The sequence below is a fragment of the Perissodus microlepis genome, chromosome 16 (genome assembly GCF_051167445.1).
Source record: "Perissodus microlepis isolate ML-2025 ecotype Zambia chromosome 16, ASM5116744v1, whole genome shotgun sequence".
NCBI lineage: Eukaryota > Metazoa > Chordata > Actinopteri > Cichliformes > Cichlidae > Perissodus > Perissodus microlepis.
Genome location: NC_140476.1, coordinates 16,542,758 through 16,558,506, shown reverse-complemented (window position 1 = coordinate 16,558,506; position 15,749 = coordinate 16,542,758). Strand labels below are relative to the sequence as shown.

Here is a 15,749-nt window from a genome sequence, read left to right as displayed (position 1 = left end):
TATTAATATAACCTAAACAATTTTTCTACACCCTACACACTACAGTACCTTCATATATGTACCAGTTTCGAAGAATAGCCTTTTGTGCATTATAATGGTTAAAATTTTTATATATTTTTTCTACACTACGTAATACAAACATATATATTGATAATGGAAAGGAATTACAGATCTGCAAATCTTTGAGATTCCTCACTTACACGTTTTAGATCATTACTTCAGTTTTGTTTAATTTTATGAGAAATAGTGTAACAGGGAATAATTTAGCTTGTAGCACATTTAGTTAACCCACTGTAATGATTCATTACTTGACAGATGAAGATTTTTCCAATTAGAGCACCCAGTGAATTATGGCAGAGTCCGACTCCCACACCCCAACCTCCTCCCAAAAGATGTTAGTAACAGTTCCACCCATTTGAACTAGTATCTCTTATGCACCTACCTCCCCTCCAAAAACAAACAAACCAATAAACAAACAAAAACATATAAACTAACAGGAATCATTCTGCACTGGGACTTTTACCACATAGAGGTATTGTTCCGCTAACAGGTCTGAGCTTCAGAGTAAAACATTAAACGCAGGACTGTAACTTTAAACTGGGTCTTCTGTTTCTCTCTTTATGATTTTGTGATGGTCTACCCAGCTGCACAAGGAACATCAGGGCCCCAGGGTCTCCAGCTCCACGCTGGTCACGGTCACCAGCAGGGGGAGGTATGCACCAAACAAAGTCTGGTCACGTCCGTGACGAAGTTAAAATACAAGGTACACATTATATATATTTCTTTTATGAGCTGGCTTACATAAAGCTGTCTATAAACGAACGATATAACATGTTGCAAATTACGTAATGGTTAAAGTATTATAAAATGTTTATCTTTCACATAAATATGTTGTGTAATTTTTTTGCGTGGCAACTATTGTGTTAAATGTACTCCATGCGCACGCACACACAGTCCTTATCTCCAGCCCTCATAGGCCGCTGCGAGGGGGACGATCCCGGTGGGGAGGGCCATCATTTCCGTAATGCTCATTAGGTTTGGAGGAAGAAGCACTTCTCGCCGCTCAGCTCCCGTGACGGACTATATCGCCTCCAGACCGCTCGCCATTTTTATATCCAATATAAGGAATAACTCACAAATTTTTCAGTCATACGGAGTTTTTTTTTTTCAAAACCTCACGACAGAGCTCCATAATGATGGAAATGGAGGTGATGCATTCCGGTCAACAGGTAAATAGAGTATTTCTCGCTAGAAAAGAGTAGACAAACTATCTGACATTGACTGTCAACTTCCTTTTTAATGCGGGCTATTAGAGAGATAGACTTTATGTAAACTTTTATTTATCAGTTAAATTACAGCTAAATGACAGTACTAGTGTATTTACGCCGGTGTTACAGACGTTATAGCTTTAAAAGTGTGAGGTAGACTACGCCGACAGGCTGTCTTAGAGTTAGACATGTTAACTGTCTTTCAGTTCTGCAAGTCATCCACTTGTGACGCTTTTCCTGGACAGGAAAAAATCCCCATTAACAGAACAGGTTCAGATATTAGTGTTGTGATCGATTGCTCGAATAAAATAACAGGTTCTTTTATCCTGGCAAGTTAGACAAACAGAACCTGGACTGTGTTGAAGCTTTTGTCGTAACTGTGTCATCATCTCCCCCTGCCCACCCCGCCCTCCTCCTGCTCAAAGCATGTGATCCCATATCTGATAGCTTTTATAACCACCATGAATGATTTCTTTTACTGCTGCTTATGTCTTTGCTGTGTGTTTTATGAGTTAATAAAAAAGGGCCAAATATTAGACTAGACCTGTTCTTATACACTGAATGAAAACATTGAACTTGGTTGAAGTTTATTTTTTCTTGTGACATGGCCTCGCATCTTTAGTGTTTCCTCTAAGCTTGTCATAGGTGAGGGTCAGTGGAAGTACAGTTGACTGATGAGGGCCCAAATGGCTGTGCAGCTGTGTTTCATCATCCACAGTTGAGATTGGATGTCCACTGAATGGTGTTGAAAATAGGCATGTTACAACAGCAGGTTCGGGTCCCTCTTTCGGGGCCTTGTGTTTAACTGTAGATAAGTAAATGAACAACCAACACTAAAGGCTTGTTAAGTTTAATATGTATCTCTGGTAACTGTCATTCTGAAGGCTCTGTGTGTAAAAGCTTTTTTGACTGGTTTTTGTGTGGCATCAAGGTGCAGGAAGTAGTTTTCTCAGCCTTTCCCCCCCTTGTTCTGGTGCCAGTCCATGTGTTGTGGCAGTTGATTGTGACACCATTACTTAAGCACACCCACATTCACAGAGCCCAGTTGTCATTAATACAGAATGTGCTGTTTATAAAGCTGCATTATAACAACAGGCTAATTTAACAACCACACTGAAATCACTGACTGACAACAGTCAGTTTTTTGGCCTTGCGGTGGTTGTTTTTTCTAAAGGACTGGCGTGACTTGTCTGATGAGCTTATTAGGCGTGACCAACAGACAAGAGTGTTTTTCTTTCTTTCTTTCTTTCTTTCTTTTCTTCTTTTTATTGTTGTTTGTTAGAAAACATCAGCAACCTCAAGAAGTGAGTTTAGACATCCCACACAGACATTTTAAGGGACTTCCTCATTCCTGTACAAACCATAATGTCTAGTTGTGTGCTCACCTTCCAACCAGTGAGCAGCCTTAGTAATGTGTAATCCTTCATTGGTCATAGCTCTGATGCAACACAGAGGCAAAGAGGGTTAGTGGGTTCTTTTTTTTTCTTTAGCACCACAACTGTAGTCAGGAAAATGGTGTCAACAATGGCTTAAAGTATTTATAGGTGCTCATATGCCATTATTATTAGTTTGCGGAGGCTTGTGACTCATCCTGTTTTTATTTAAAAAAAGAAAAATTGAAGAAAACATTATCTGACAGGGTTTTTCTGAACAGTCCCACATCCTCCTTACTGTACATTGTTCTACTTTGTTCTTTATTCTCCCTGAGTTCCCTTTTGGTGTCCTCTAGGCTCTCTCTTTTTTTTGTATTATAAACCCAAGCTCATAAGTAATGTTTACACCCAAATCTGAGGAACAAACAAGTCACATGCTCATTTTTTTTTTTTTTTTTGTGTAAACCAGTATCGCAGGTTTATGTAACATCCTTGGGCCTTGTGAAACACTTTCCTTCTGTAAATAAATTCTGCTAAAAGCCCAGAGAAGGGGCCAGCATAATTTATCTTTAGACATCCTTGTTTAAAAAGTCAAATAACAATCGGCAAGTTAGGGGAAATCTACAGGAAATGGTACTAAAATGTCATCGCATGCTCTGCCTAATGTGTAAATATATGTAGGACAAGACTATTGTTGTGCTAAGATAATTTAGTAGTACTTGTAATAGTTGACTTAAATACCTAGTGAGGGTGAAATTGAGGAAATAAGCATTTTAATTTCACTCAGTATGACATTATGACCTCATAGTGTGATTAGGTACAAAGGTACATTGTAACCACAAACCTTTCTGAGACCTTACGCTGTAGCCTTTGCCGTAACCTGAGCACCTACAAAGAAATGTAGCTATAGGTTGGCATCAATGTAGCTTTTGCCAAATACACATATGTAAATGCAACACCATTATAGATTTACCGCATAATCATAATTGACGAATTACAATGCCAATTTTACTTGCTTTGTTTATATGTTCTTTGCTCATATGTTCTTCACCAACCATAATACTGTATACTATGGCCACATTGGCTAAATGGTGTAATATGATTTAACTTCTAAACTAGTTTTGAACCATCCTTTAAATCTGAACTTTAAGTACTCGCTAAAAAACGATCCCTGACTGTGTGGGAGTCTGAATACGACAAACAAATTCACACTTCTGCGTAACTGGATAAGCAGTGACTACTTCCCTTCACTGGAAAAAGTATCAAATGAGGATATGTGTCTTTTGCTGGTGTGTGGTGACAACAGAGGAAGGAGAGGAATGCGTTCATTATTCATGCAGTTTCTGTCCCTTGACATTAGTGCCTGTGTTGTTGTCGGTGATCAGATACTGAGGGACAGGGTGTGGCAGGTACAACAGTCACGCTTCGCAGCAGGGACGTTCTGTTTTGCTCCGATGCTCAGAACACTCCTATGCAGGACAGCATGGCTGCTTGCAAACTCTGTTAACCGATCTGCGGCTGTCTTTCTAGGACATGGACCTCATTGACATACTGTGGAAGCAAGACATTGATCTTGGTGCCAGGCGTGAAGTGTTTGACTACAACCACCGTCAGAAAGAGCATGAGCTCCAGAGGCAGCGGGAGCTGGAGGAGGAGAAGAAGCTGCATTTGCTCCGGGAGCAGGAGAAGGCCCTGCTGGCACAGCTACAGCTAGATGAGGAGACGGGAGAATACATACCTCGAGCCCCGCTGCAGCCTGCCGTCACACCTCTAGAGGTAGGTACACAGGTACATACACGCTCCATCATTACTCATGTCAAAGGTACACCACTCCCACCTCATTTTATAGGCTCTGGCTGTGTTGTAGCTAGGTTACCACCTCATCCTGTGTAAATGCAGCAGCGCCGGTTGGACTTCAGTTTTGCATCAGTGCTCTGCAGGGACCTGAGCGCTATAAATACACAATCATGTGCTGCTGTTAAAACATGGTGTGCCAAAAAGCTGGTAGATGCTAGATGGTAAAAAGTAACACAAGGTATTTTAACTTCTGTTGCAGAATGCCAGTTTCACAGAAACAAGTGACGCCATGTCATTCGATGAATGTTTGCAGCTACTGGCAGAGACGTTTCCTGTAGAAGAAACTGAGGTAAGAACATTGAGCAGAAATTAACAGAAATGAACCGCGTGATTGTTGGGCATCGTTTTTAGCTGTATAAAAACTGTCATATCTGTTTTGTCTCCTAGAACACTTCAGTTTGTCTGGACACACCTGCTGTCTCAGCAGCCATCAGCAGCAACATGATGATGTCCCCCGAACAACCAGCTCCATCACCTGCCACCCTCTCCCCAGGACAGCTGCCACCACCAGCACCACAGGGAATGCCCCCAGATTTGGAGGAGGCCTGGATGGAGATTCTGTCCCTCCCCGAGCTGCAGGTATGACACAGAGATTCTACGAACTCAGCGACATGGCATTTCGTGTGGTGGAACAAATACAAAAAGAAAAAAAATGGATAAAAGGCAGGAGCTTGACATTAGAGGACAAACAATTGTTGTTTGCTTTAGGTGCACACTGCTAATTCCACTCCGACTAACTTTCATCATCTAGACATTTTACAGCATTAGAAGCATGGTTGCTCAGGGGTTATATAATTCATATGACTAATAGCCACTAACATTTTTGCGCAGAGCCAAAAGATAGCTTGCTCAGATGAGGTGTGTCTTCAAATCTTTGCTTAGTAGCAGAAAGGTGAAGTCATTTTCATTAGCTGCTTTATCAGCTCGGTTTCAAGGCACCTCATATTTGCATTAGCTGGTGGGTGGAGCATTGCACCATTAGTTGCCTCGACCTTTGACTGAGTGGACTGGGCTGCGGTTGTAACCATAAAATAGAATTGGCAGGATTAATCTAGTTAGTTGGTGATGATACTAAAAGTGTAGAAATGAAAGCTGAGTGGAATTGTGCTCAAACTTGTAAAAGCTGCTTCATGAAGATAAGATATTCTGTTTACAGCAGTAGGAAGTTCCGACATTTCAACAACTGGATAGTTTTGTTAATCACAGTAGGCAATCTTGTGCTAAAACCAGCTCTACCGGCATTCAGTGGAGCACAGGGAGCTGCAACAACTGAACAGCTCAATGGTTCAGACTTTGTTAGCTGAAACCCTGTTTAGTGATGATGTTGAGAATTTTTTAAGCCGTACTTTAAAATGAGTGCATTTATTTTAAAATTGTAATTTTTTTTGTAGGAATGCCTCAACATGCAAATGGAGGACACACTGGAGACCACAACCTATCCCCTTCAAGACAGCCCGGAAATACAGAATCCAAACTACTCTTTTTACCCCATGACAGATGAGAAAACAAACAGTTTAAATGTCGATCCCACAGAGTTTATGAACACATTTGACAGCTCCGTTCCCAGCATGGCTCCAGCTGATGGCCTCAGCCTGATAAAAGTGAAAACCACTCAATTAAATGCCAATTTAGGCGCAGAAAGTTTCTGTAACATATTTTATCAGAACACTATATTGGAAGAGAGCAGTGGTCAGCATGAGCTCGAAGGAAATGAAAGTGCTGCCGTGTCCGATGTCCCGAACGAGGCCCCCTTCACTCCCATGGATTTGTACAGCCTCTCACCCGGAGATGCCTTTGACAGAAGCAAGCAAAATCTAATAACAGAACAGCCAGACTCAGATTCGGGGATCTCTACAAATGCAAGTCCTGCAAAATCTGCATATGGAAGCGAGTCCTTTAGATGCAGCGACTCGGACATGGAGGAGATGGACCAGAACCCTGGCAGCGCAGAATCTGACTACTCTGAGATGTTTTCATTAAATTTCCAACCAGATGATGCACACGCAGCAATTTCTGTATCTATACCATCTCAGCAACCAAATGAGCACGAGAAGAATCCCAAACATAAGGTGGACCCAGGAGAAGAGAGCAGCCACAAGAACGCCCCCTTCACCAAAGATAAAGCGAAGAAACGCTCTAATGTGCGTCTCTCCAGAGACGAACAGAGAGCCAAGGCGCTCAAAATCCCTTTTACCGTTGACATGATTATCAACCTCCCCGTTGATGATTTTAATGAGATGATGTCAAAACACCAACTGAACGAGGCCCAGCTGGCCCTGGTCCGCGACATACGGCGCCGCGGAAAGAACAAGGTGGCAGCCCAGAACTGCCGTAAACGCAAGATGGAGAACATAGTGGGTTTGGAGAGTGAGCTGGACTCGCTGAAGGAAGAAAAAGAGCGCCTGCTGAGTGAGAAGAGCAAGAACATGACAGACCTGAAGGAAATGAAGTGGCAGCTCAACAACTTGTACCTGGAGGTCTTTGGCATGTTGAGAGATGAGAAGGGAAATTCCTACTCCCCATCAGAGTACTCCCTTCAGCAGTCAACGGATGGCAGCGTCTTTCTCGTTCCCCGCATTAAAAAGACTTTTAAAAGTGACGACAGACACTGATCTCCTTTGTAATATGGTACTTCATTATTATAGTATACTATACTATGCAATAACTTTGTAGTTGCTCAGCTTTAAGCGTTAATAGCTCAGCAGAACTATTGTATAGTTTTTGCTTCTCTTGAATGTTCTACTATTTTTTTATATTTTACTTCTTTTGTACTCCGACACCTTCACAGATTCTTTAACCAATAGTTTGTAAATATAAGCACTGAGATTGATTTAAAAAAAAAAGTTACTGTGTTTGTACATATATATTGTATATATATATATATATATATATTTCTGTATGCTAATGACTATTTCAATCAGTTACTTATTTTATAACTTTATCCTTATGATTTGCTCCCCTTTTTTATTCTGATTTCGGTGCTTTGAAATAAACTATTCATATAGCTACTTAGCCTCCCGCTGACTGAAAACAGAATATTGCGTGCTATGCTGCAGCCACAGCCCACAACAGATTGGTGCCAGATGGATATGTAGTTTTAAGATACTATTGCATAACCTACCACATGTTCAAGACAGTTCCTGACATGAATGCTTTGCTAAAGTGCTTACAGCGCAGCAAATGAATAGAATTTTGTAAAGACACAAAGACGTCACTGGATTGAAATGCTTTCACAATCTGCTCAACTTGTATAGGAGCGAGCTTGTTTGTACAATAACCCAAATCTTTTTATTCTATTAAAACTCCTGGTAAAATAACTCACACCCACGGCATTCTTTATGACGCGCTACAAAGGGCACAATTGTCAAGGTACAGTCGAGTATGCTCAGCGCTAAACATGAATGACAAGTCCACAATACTCCAACGAGAAAGTGCATTCAAAGGCAAAGCCTGCTGCAATCAATGTGCCCCCACGCCATGCACTTTCACACACAGACTCTCCCCTTTGGTTATCAAGCCTGTTTTCTGCACGTGGCAAACAAAACTGGAGGGTAGAGTTTAAAACAAAAAAATTCCAAGGACACATGTTAATCAAATAATAAAATGCTCCGATAACATTTACTCTGAGGAATAAAGAAACAGTTTAAGAAATAAAACACTCATATCATGAAAAATCCCTTTATTCAAACACATAAGTCAAACGTTACATATTCTGCTTAGCAGACAAAATGGTTCACTGGTGTGCTCTTAACAAATAAGTTTTTTTTTTCTTTTCTTTCCTTCGTTGACTCGCTCTTTGTCTCTCCTGACATGAGGCTGGTTATTTTACATGCCTTTGCAAAGATAATATCCTGGGAGAGACAGGATAACAGTGGGCACCGTTTTTGTTTTTTATACTGAGCAGTCTAGACATAAAGTATGTGGAATCAAAACATTTGACACCTAAACTTTGTCCACCTAGTCACAACACAACCAAAGTATCACAAACATGAATACATATAAATCAGAAATAAGTTAAAAAATAATTAAATGTCAAGTTTATTTTTATGCATTTGATGACAAATCATTCATCACTTCTAAAAACTACAAGGTATATGTGCCGTAGGAGGACTTGTCATGATTATGGAAACTTTACAAAAAGTCCCTCAATTTGCTGGCTTACTTGGCTACTCTGAGAACTGAAACAAATGGAAGCACTTTGTAAATGGCCTGTATGGAAAAATGCTATGCTTTCATCTATTACACCAATATTTGAGTATACTCACATTTAATGCTTTATCTGTGACCCCTGCTGATAGTTTTTTTTAAACAATTCTTTTAAAAAATTGGTTACATTTCTTTTTAAATATGTTAGCTTTCTAGAAAACCTCAGCCTCCGGGTTAAAGGGCTTATTTAATAAGTCACAGTTTATACTGTGTGAATTGATACTGTAATATTATAACTGTTGATTTTTCTGACTTTGCACCTTTTGGGATTAGGATTGTTTGATACATGATAAAACTAAAAATGGGAGCTCCTTGTGTAGTGGTTTACACATTTACTCAGTTTGATCCTGGAAGGAGATACAAATCCCTTGGAGGGTTGTGTCAAGAAGGGCATCGGGTGTAGGATTTGGTCAAATCAAATATGTAGACCTACCCTCTGAAGTAGGGGAGCAACCGAAAGTAGTTACTTATAAAACTTAAAAAAATGTTAGATATAGTGACTTTCTTAATTTCCTTTCTTGGAATGCATGATAATCTTTCTGTTTCAAGTGTTCAATCACCACCACCTTTATTTGAGCTTTAAAATATACTGATGATAAGCATAAAGAGTATTTGGCTTCAAAGCGTACCGAGCAGTGGGGTGAAGGGCACATGCTGATTCTGCTCAAAGTAGACAAGTACTGAAGGTCAACCTGCTTTGTTTATCTTAAAACACCCTGTGTTTTGCACCTTGTGTAATCAGCATTAGATTGAAATATGAGCAGGCTTGGACAATATTAAAAAAAAAAAAAAAAAAGTCTTACCCATCCAGAACCTTCCATGTTATCAGGTCTTTACAGATTTTCAGCAAGAAGAGAATTCCTCTTTCCACATCTGTAAATCAAGCAAAATGGTTACTCTTACCTGTTCCATCTTCTCAAGTCAGCTTTGTGAAATACTCATTCCCTTTTCTTCTTAATGTCTGAGTTCTAGTATTTGCGGGTAAAACTGCGGTATCTCTGACTCAACAGGACCTCCAGTGTGTCCTAGTCTTTCTTCACTAGCACCGGCTGCTGGAGAGTTTAGCTAATCTTGAAAGAAAGATAGATGCTCACTATCAGGCACGACACTGCAAGCTTCCTCCATGGGCGTTGTGCTCGATGCTGCCTTCTCCCTTCTCTCTCAAACTGCTGACTGGTCCACTGTGCTGGGGCTGAAGACGTCCTGTCTGACAGTCATCTGCAAATCTTCCACACTAGTGACGCTGAAGCCCAAAATGCTGGTGCTTGTAGCTGTTATCCTACTTGCGTAAGTGGTGTCTGGGCCCTTCACTAGGACTACCCAAATCTCCCTTTATATTGACCCTGGTACAAGTACATGAATGCAACACGCATACACTATTTTCACATCACAGAGCTCCTAAATAATACTCCACCAGATGGGAAAGTTGTGGACCAGCTGATTTGCTACACTTCAGTCACAATAAGCAAGCAACAGATATATTAATAACTCATTTCATCTTTTTCTGAACCAAAGATGCACTGAACCTCATGTTACTTTACTACACAATTTTATTCGGTCTTTTTCAACTAATCAAAATATTTGAACAATCTATAACTTGGTTTGCTGGGAACAAGAAGAGTGAGGGATTCCCTTAATTCTACTCCAGACTGCTTGTAATTGTTGACACTGGTACTACGAGGGATTTACACACTGAGCTTTACATACAAAATCAAAAAATACACTTGACACTTGCAATTGTGAAATCATAATAACTTTAGAATGAATGTATAAAGCTATCTTATCTAAGGACCTAAAATTATTATTCTATGTGACAAAAACCAGGTTAAAAGACAAAGGTTAATTGGCCAGCAGAAAACTTACCCATATAAAAAAGAAAAATAAAGATATTTAGAACTGACTTCAGATTAAAAAAACAAAAAAAACATAGCAACCCCAAAACACTTTACTCTTTATCCCTGATACCACAGGCACAATACACACACACTTCAGACACACAGAAGGAAAAATTGCTCAATAGGGAAACATCTATCACAATTAGGGTAGAGTATCATCTGCACTCATGTCTTGTATACAGTCCTTCTTCCATAAACTTCTCCGATTTAGCTGCAGTAATTTCTGACTTGTGTGTTCCTCTAATGCTTTCAGATGACTGCCTCAAAGTAACCTGCAGCTTTCCTGACAATTCCTTTGCTCACCTCCTCGCCTCTGCTGCTAAGAACTGAAGCCTGTTGAATGGATACAGGATAGAACAAATAGTTATTCTGCACTTTTTATGGGCTCACTCTGTACTGTGCTACGAGGGTGGTGTGAAGCTAAATGCAACTTACCAAAACATTAAATAATTAATATCGCCGAGAGCCGTAGCCGCCGCTGCCACCACCGGAGCCGTATCCACCTGCAGTCGCAAAATTACGATGCTGTTACTCAGACTTGAAGTCTGAATGTACTACGAGAAACTGCAGGGTGAAACTTACCGCCATAGGGTCCACCTGAGTTCCTGCCTCCAAAGCTGTTTCCCTTCATGGGCCCATAGTTTGACTGCTGACCACCATAGTTTCCAAAGTCATTGTAATTTCCACCACCTCCATATCCTGAAGATGCAGGTCAATTTTAAGGAAAGCTTTGGTTTCAACTATCTCGCACACACCTTCGCTATTCACATCCCGCGGGCAATTCAATCAAAATTCTGTAGGAAATAAAACTTTTACCTCCACCATTACCTCCATAGCCTCCGTCACAGTTGCCACCAAATCCTCCACCCTGGTTGCCATACCCAGGACCTCCACCTCCGTAGCCCCCTCGGCCACCTCCATAACCTGGTCCGCCACCATAATTTCCTCCTGGACCTATTATTTAATTAAGAAACAAAATTAAAATTAAAAATAAATGATTTTTTTTTCTATAACACAGACAAACAGTTATAACATGGCACTACTGCAAAGAGTATTCTACAGACACACCAGTTGTGTAAGCATGATTTTTAAACCCATTAAAATAACCACCTTAGTGACTTTTGACCCCTAAATCAGTGCACCTGCTATAGTTTAAACCCATTAAAAGGCAAAACCTTTGAAAAACGGCTCACCATTGTCAAAATCATCCCCATATCCACCCCGTCCTCCACCATAGCCACCTAAAAAACAAGATAAAGAGATTACCAAGAAGAATCACATATTATAATGATCCCAATCAACATCACAGACCCCTCACACCCTGGACACAGACCCTGACCTGCTGCCGAATGTATAGAAGCCTGCAGACCAGGACCACCCGACACAGGAACTGTTTTTCCCCCTTGCCATCTCCCTCCCAAACAGTTGAACTGTCACAATGCTAGACACAATGCATATACTTGGCCAATAAACGCGATTCTGAACATAGTTTTAGACTCCTATTATCTAAAACCGAATGCCTTAATTAAAAGGAATTGTATTACTTCTGCTCACATAGCAAACCTTAATTTGAAACGGTCTTTTTACATGCAGTAATCTACTGAAGACTACTGATGGTAGGTTTATATTAGCATAGGCACCAGAATTTGAGAGCAAATGGTCTTTTATATCGATCAATTCATAAATACACAGTACACTTTGATATAGACATCCACACAAAGACACTCGTACTGACACATAGAACACACGTATATGCAATGTTTGCAAGTACTGTGAAGTTTTGATGTTATTTCTGTGCTTCCATCCCAAATTTAAACTTCAAATTAATGTGCTTAAGGCCAGAAGTGCTTTGACTTGACATGCAAACTACCCACCTCTGCCAAAGTTGCCGCCGCCTCCAAAATTACCACCTCTGCCCATGAAATTTCCCGATCCCCCGCTCCTGCCTATTTAAAGAAAGGTATAATTTTAAAGATTTTTATGACATCAGCTGCATACTGTACATGCCAAATCAGTAAGTCTAATTTTAATCTTCCTTTGATTGCATGCTTACCCCTGTTATTGGATATAGCACTCATTTCCTGTTTTGACAGAGCTTTCCTGACTTCACAATTGTGGAAGTTGATTGTGTGGAATTTCTGGGCTTCAAGGAAAATAGGAAAAACATTACATGTTTATTCACTGCTTTCTGTTTACTAACAGTTTGGCTAACTCTGAAATCTGAATGAGCCCATACCAACAATTTTGTCTACAGTATCATGGTCATCAAAAGTGACAAAGCAGAATCCTCTCTTCTTCCCTGTGGAGCGTTCCTCCATGATGTCAATGCATTCGATCTTTCCATATTTCTCAAAATACTCGCGAATGTGGTACTCCTCAGTATCTTCCTTGATGCCACCAACAAAGATCTTCTTCACTGTAAGATGGGCGCCTGGTTTATTGGAGTCCTAAAGTGGAGTGCATTAGTAAGTACACACCAAACAATAACATATCTGTAGTAACTGTGCTCTGGTCTGGGATTTATTAATTTCTTTCTTTATTTTACCTCTCTGGACACAGCCCTCTTGGGCTCTACAACTCGGCCATCTACTTTATGAGGTCTTGCTTTCATGGCATCATCGACTTCCCTTACAGAAGAGTATGTTACAAAGCCAAACCCTCTTGATCGTTTGCTGTTAGGATCTCTCATTACCTAGGGACAAAACAGGTTTAACAGGTACAGTTCAAGTGGTGTGCTATTACATTTACACGTTGTCACCTGTATTTGAAACCATTTTAAAACTAGGCCATAAGAAAAATACAAACCACACAATCTGTAAGGGTACCCCATTGTTCAAAATGGGCCCGTAAACTCTCCTCCGTAGTTTCAAAGCTCAGACCTCCAATGAACAGCTTTCTGAGCTGCTCAGGCTCTTTAGCGCCACGGTCCTATAAAAAAAAAAAGCAAACACACACCACTTGGTTAAAGATGCATCAGAAAACTAACTGTGAAATGACACTACACGTAAGAAGTTGTTACTACGTTGTACTAATAACCATAAAGTAAGACAATACACACAAGAATTGTGTTTCAGACACTTTCTCTTTCTTTCTTTTTTAAATCAGCAAAATTTCTGTCTTTGTTTAAACAACGTTGTGTCTTGGAAAAAACATACAAATCTATTAAAAAAGACATCAAATATAACAATTCAGTAAAACAGAGATACATAAAAAAAAAACTATATTGATGTATGTAACGGATTACGGAAATTTCCTATGGTTATTTTTATTTTCTTAAGCATAAATGGCCAGATGAAGTGTATGGGATTCTGCAATCAATATTTTTATATGGCAGCTTTTCACAACAGGTGGTTTCTTCGTGCTCTGAGCCTGAAATTTCAACTTCAGCATTAATTAAAGTGTTTTACTGAAGGTTTCTTCAGACATCAATTATTGTTCTTGTTAATAAAATGTAATTCGTGTTTTAAACCAACACCTACAGACTAACACATCTGTTGTGGTGGAAAATATATACAAATATATACAAATTTACCTCGACAGTGAGACTAAACATATAATTTATAGAAAAGACAAAAACAAAGAGAAAACAATATTTGAATATTTATCAGTTATGAAATTAGGCTGTTCAGCTGTAGTGTCAGCCCTTAATACCAGACTGTGACATTAACTCGTAGGCGACACACTCCGTTAAAAAAAACCCCACAACACTCAAAAAACAAAAACACACGGAATTATATTACGTGACATGCTGCATATACCATCTAACGTGTCCATAGTACAGTCTGGGTTAGCCTGAGCTGCATTAGCTTTAGCAGCTAGCATTAGCTCGCTTCAAGACAGACGCAGGTACTCTAGCAACACTAACAATATACACATAAACAAGCAAAACGCACTTGCTCTAATAACTACCTTTGGTTTATAAACTCCAGCGAGATTGTTTATTTATTTATTTATTTGGGAAAGCGCCAACCCCAACACAATATACAGCTCTCCAGCTCCATAGCCGGAGAGCTGTACGTTTAGTCTTGTTGGACCTCCATTAGCTTAGCTACAGTCTTAGCTAAAGTGACCAGCTTTAAAGCAACAGAGCAGCCACATGTTATGATGCAACACAATACGCCCTCTGAGCACTGTCGCGTATATGTTACAGAATAGCCATTGTCTCCATGCATGTCTCACACAAACGTAATTAATTTGCAACATTTGCCATAACCTCACCTCCATTTTGCAGATGTCCACGGACGCAGATCTGAGCGGATCACGTGACCCAATCGGCGTGGCTGCTGATGCTGGACGTAAGACGATCGTGAACTACAGTGGTCAGAATTTAAAACACAGCACTCTATAGCCTCCATGACTCATGAACACAGACTGCCATATAAAGCTTATTGTATATTATTAATTCTGATTAAAGTTATCTTAGTACACTCTGTCTTTTACTGCTCGCCTCGTTTCCTGCAACAAATCAATGTTACTTTGCGCCATCTGTTGGTTGACTTGGAGTACCAACCATCAACCCTTCCATCCATCAAGCCCTCCATAGTCAATGCTTCATGTTTGTGCTGCTGATGAATGTTAGTCTGCAGCACAAGCAGCATTTATAACCGGCATATCTCTGACCAGTGTCTACTGGACTCCCAGGTACATTTCTTTTCACACAAACCTACCTTTGATTCATTTCAGCGAAATAACTGCTGATGCCATCTAGGCTGTAAATCGTTGCTTCAATGTCAGTAAAGAAAGAAATAACTCCAATGCAAGCCAAACCCTAAAAACAGGCATCTTCCAAATTTTGTGTTGCATTTGCAGCAAAATAAATAAATACATAAAAATAAAAAAGGATTAGAATTCAGATTATTATCACATACAGTAAAACAAGCAAAGTAATTTCAGTAAGAGGACCAAACTGTGATTGGGCTACTTCTTATATAGCGCTTTTTACTCTAGCTTAGCACTCAGCCCCTCCTCCCCCCACCCCGACCAGTAAACACAACAAACTTAAAAACCTACAAAGTTGTTTTTATCAGATATTTTAGTATTTTAATGGCAGAATGTTTACAACTTTCTATTTTCTGTTTTTTTTAAAGAACACCTTTAAAGAAGTTTGAGAAATGTCTGCATGAAAATAATTAATAACAATTATGTTCAGT

General features: G+C 39.8%; 2 protein-coding genes across 5 annotated transcripts; one reads left to right on the top strand and one right to left on the bottom strand.

Moving 5' to 3' along the window:
• The first annotated feature begins 1,014 nt into the window (after window positions 1–1,014).
• Window positions 1,015–10,933, top strand: nfe2l2a (nfe2 like bZIP transcription factor 2a). The gene is made up of 5 exons (XM_084907644.1): window positions 1,015–1,229; window positions 4,172–4,417; window positions 4,698–4,787; window positions 4,886–5,077; window positions 5,890–10,933. Exons 1-5 carry the CDS (start codon window positions 1,194–1,196, stop codon window positions 7,108–7,110), a joined length of 1,785 nt encoding a protein of 594 aa, XP_084763770.1. The 5' UTR covers window positions 1,015–1,193; the 3' UTR covers window positions 7,111–10,933.
• On the bottom strand, window positions 3,398–14,944 carry hnrnpa3 (heterogeneous nuclear ribonucleoprotein A3). Of its 4 annotated transcripts, none has more exons than XR_014797118.1 (12): window positions 14,818–14,944; window positions 13,405–13,527; window positions 13,145–13,291; window positions 12,836–13,046; window positions 12,653–12,742; window positions 12,474–12,545; window positions 11,793–11,840; window positions 11,416–11,553; window positions 11,182–11,298; window positions 11,035–11,102; window positions 9,508–9,577; window positions 3,398–5,071 (listed from the first exon to the last, which is right to left on the bottom strand). XR_014797118.1 is itself a non-coding variant. In XM_084907646.1 (11 exons), exons 1-10 carry the CDS (start codon window positions 14,821–14,823, stop codon window positions 11,050–11,052), a joined length of 1,005 nt encoding a protein of 334 aa, XP_084763772.1. In that variant the 5' UTR covers window positions 14,824–14,944; the 3' UTR covers window positions 8,163–9,577; window positions 11,035–11,049. The 4 variants fall into 4 exon arrangements, 2 of the variants coding, with proteins under 2 accessions (XP_084763772.1, XP_084763771.1); XR_014797117.1 differs by lacking the exon at window positions 3,398–5,071 and adding an exon at window positions 8,163–8,349; XM_084907646.1 differs by lacking the exon at window positions 3,398–5,071 and having other exon boundaries at window positions 8,163–9,577.
• Window positions 14,945–15,749: the final 805 nt, after the last annotated feature.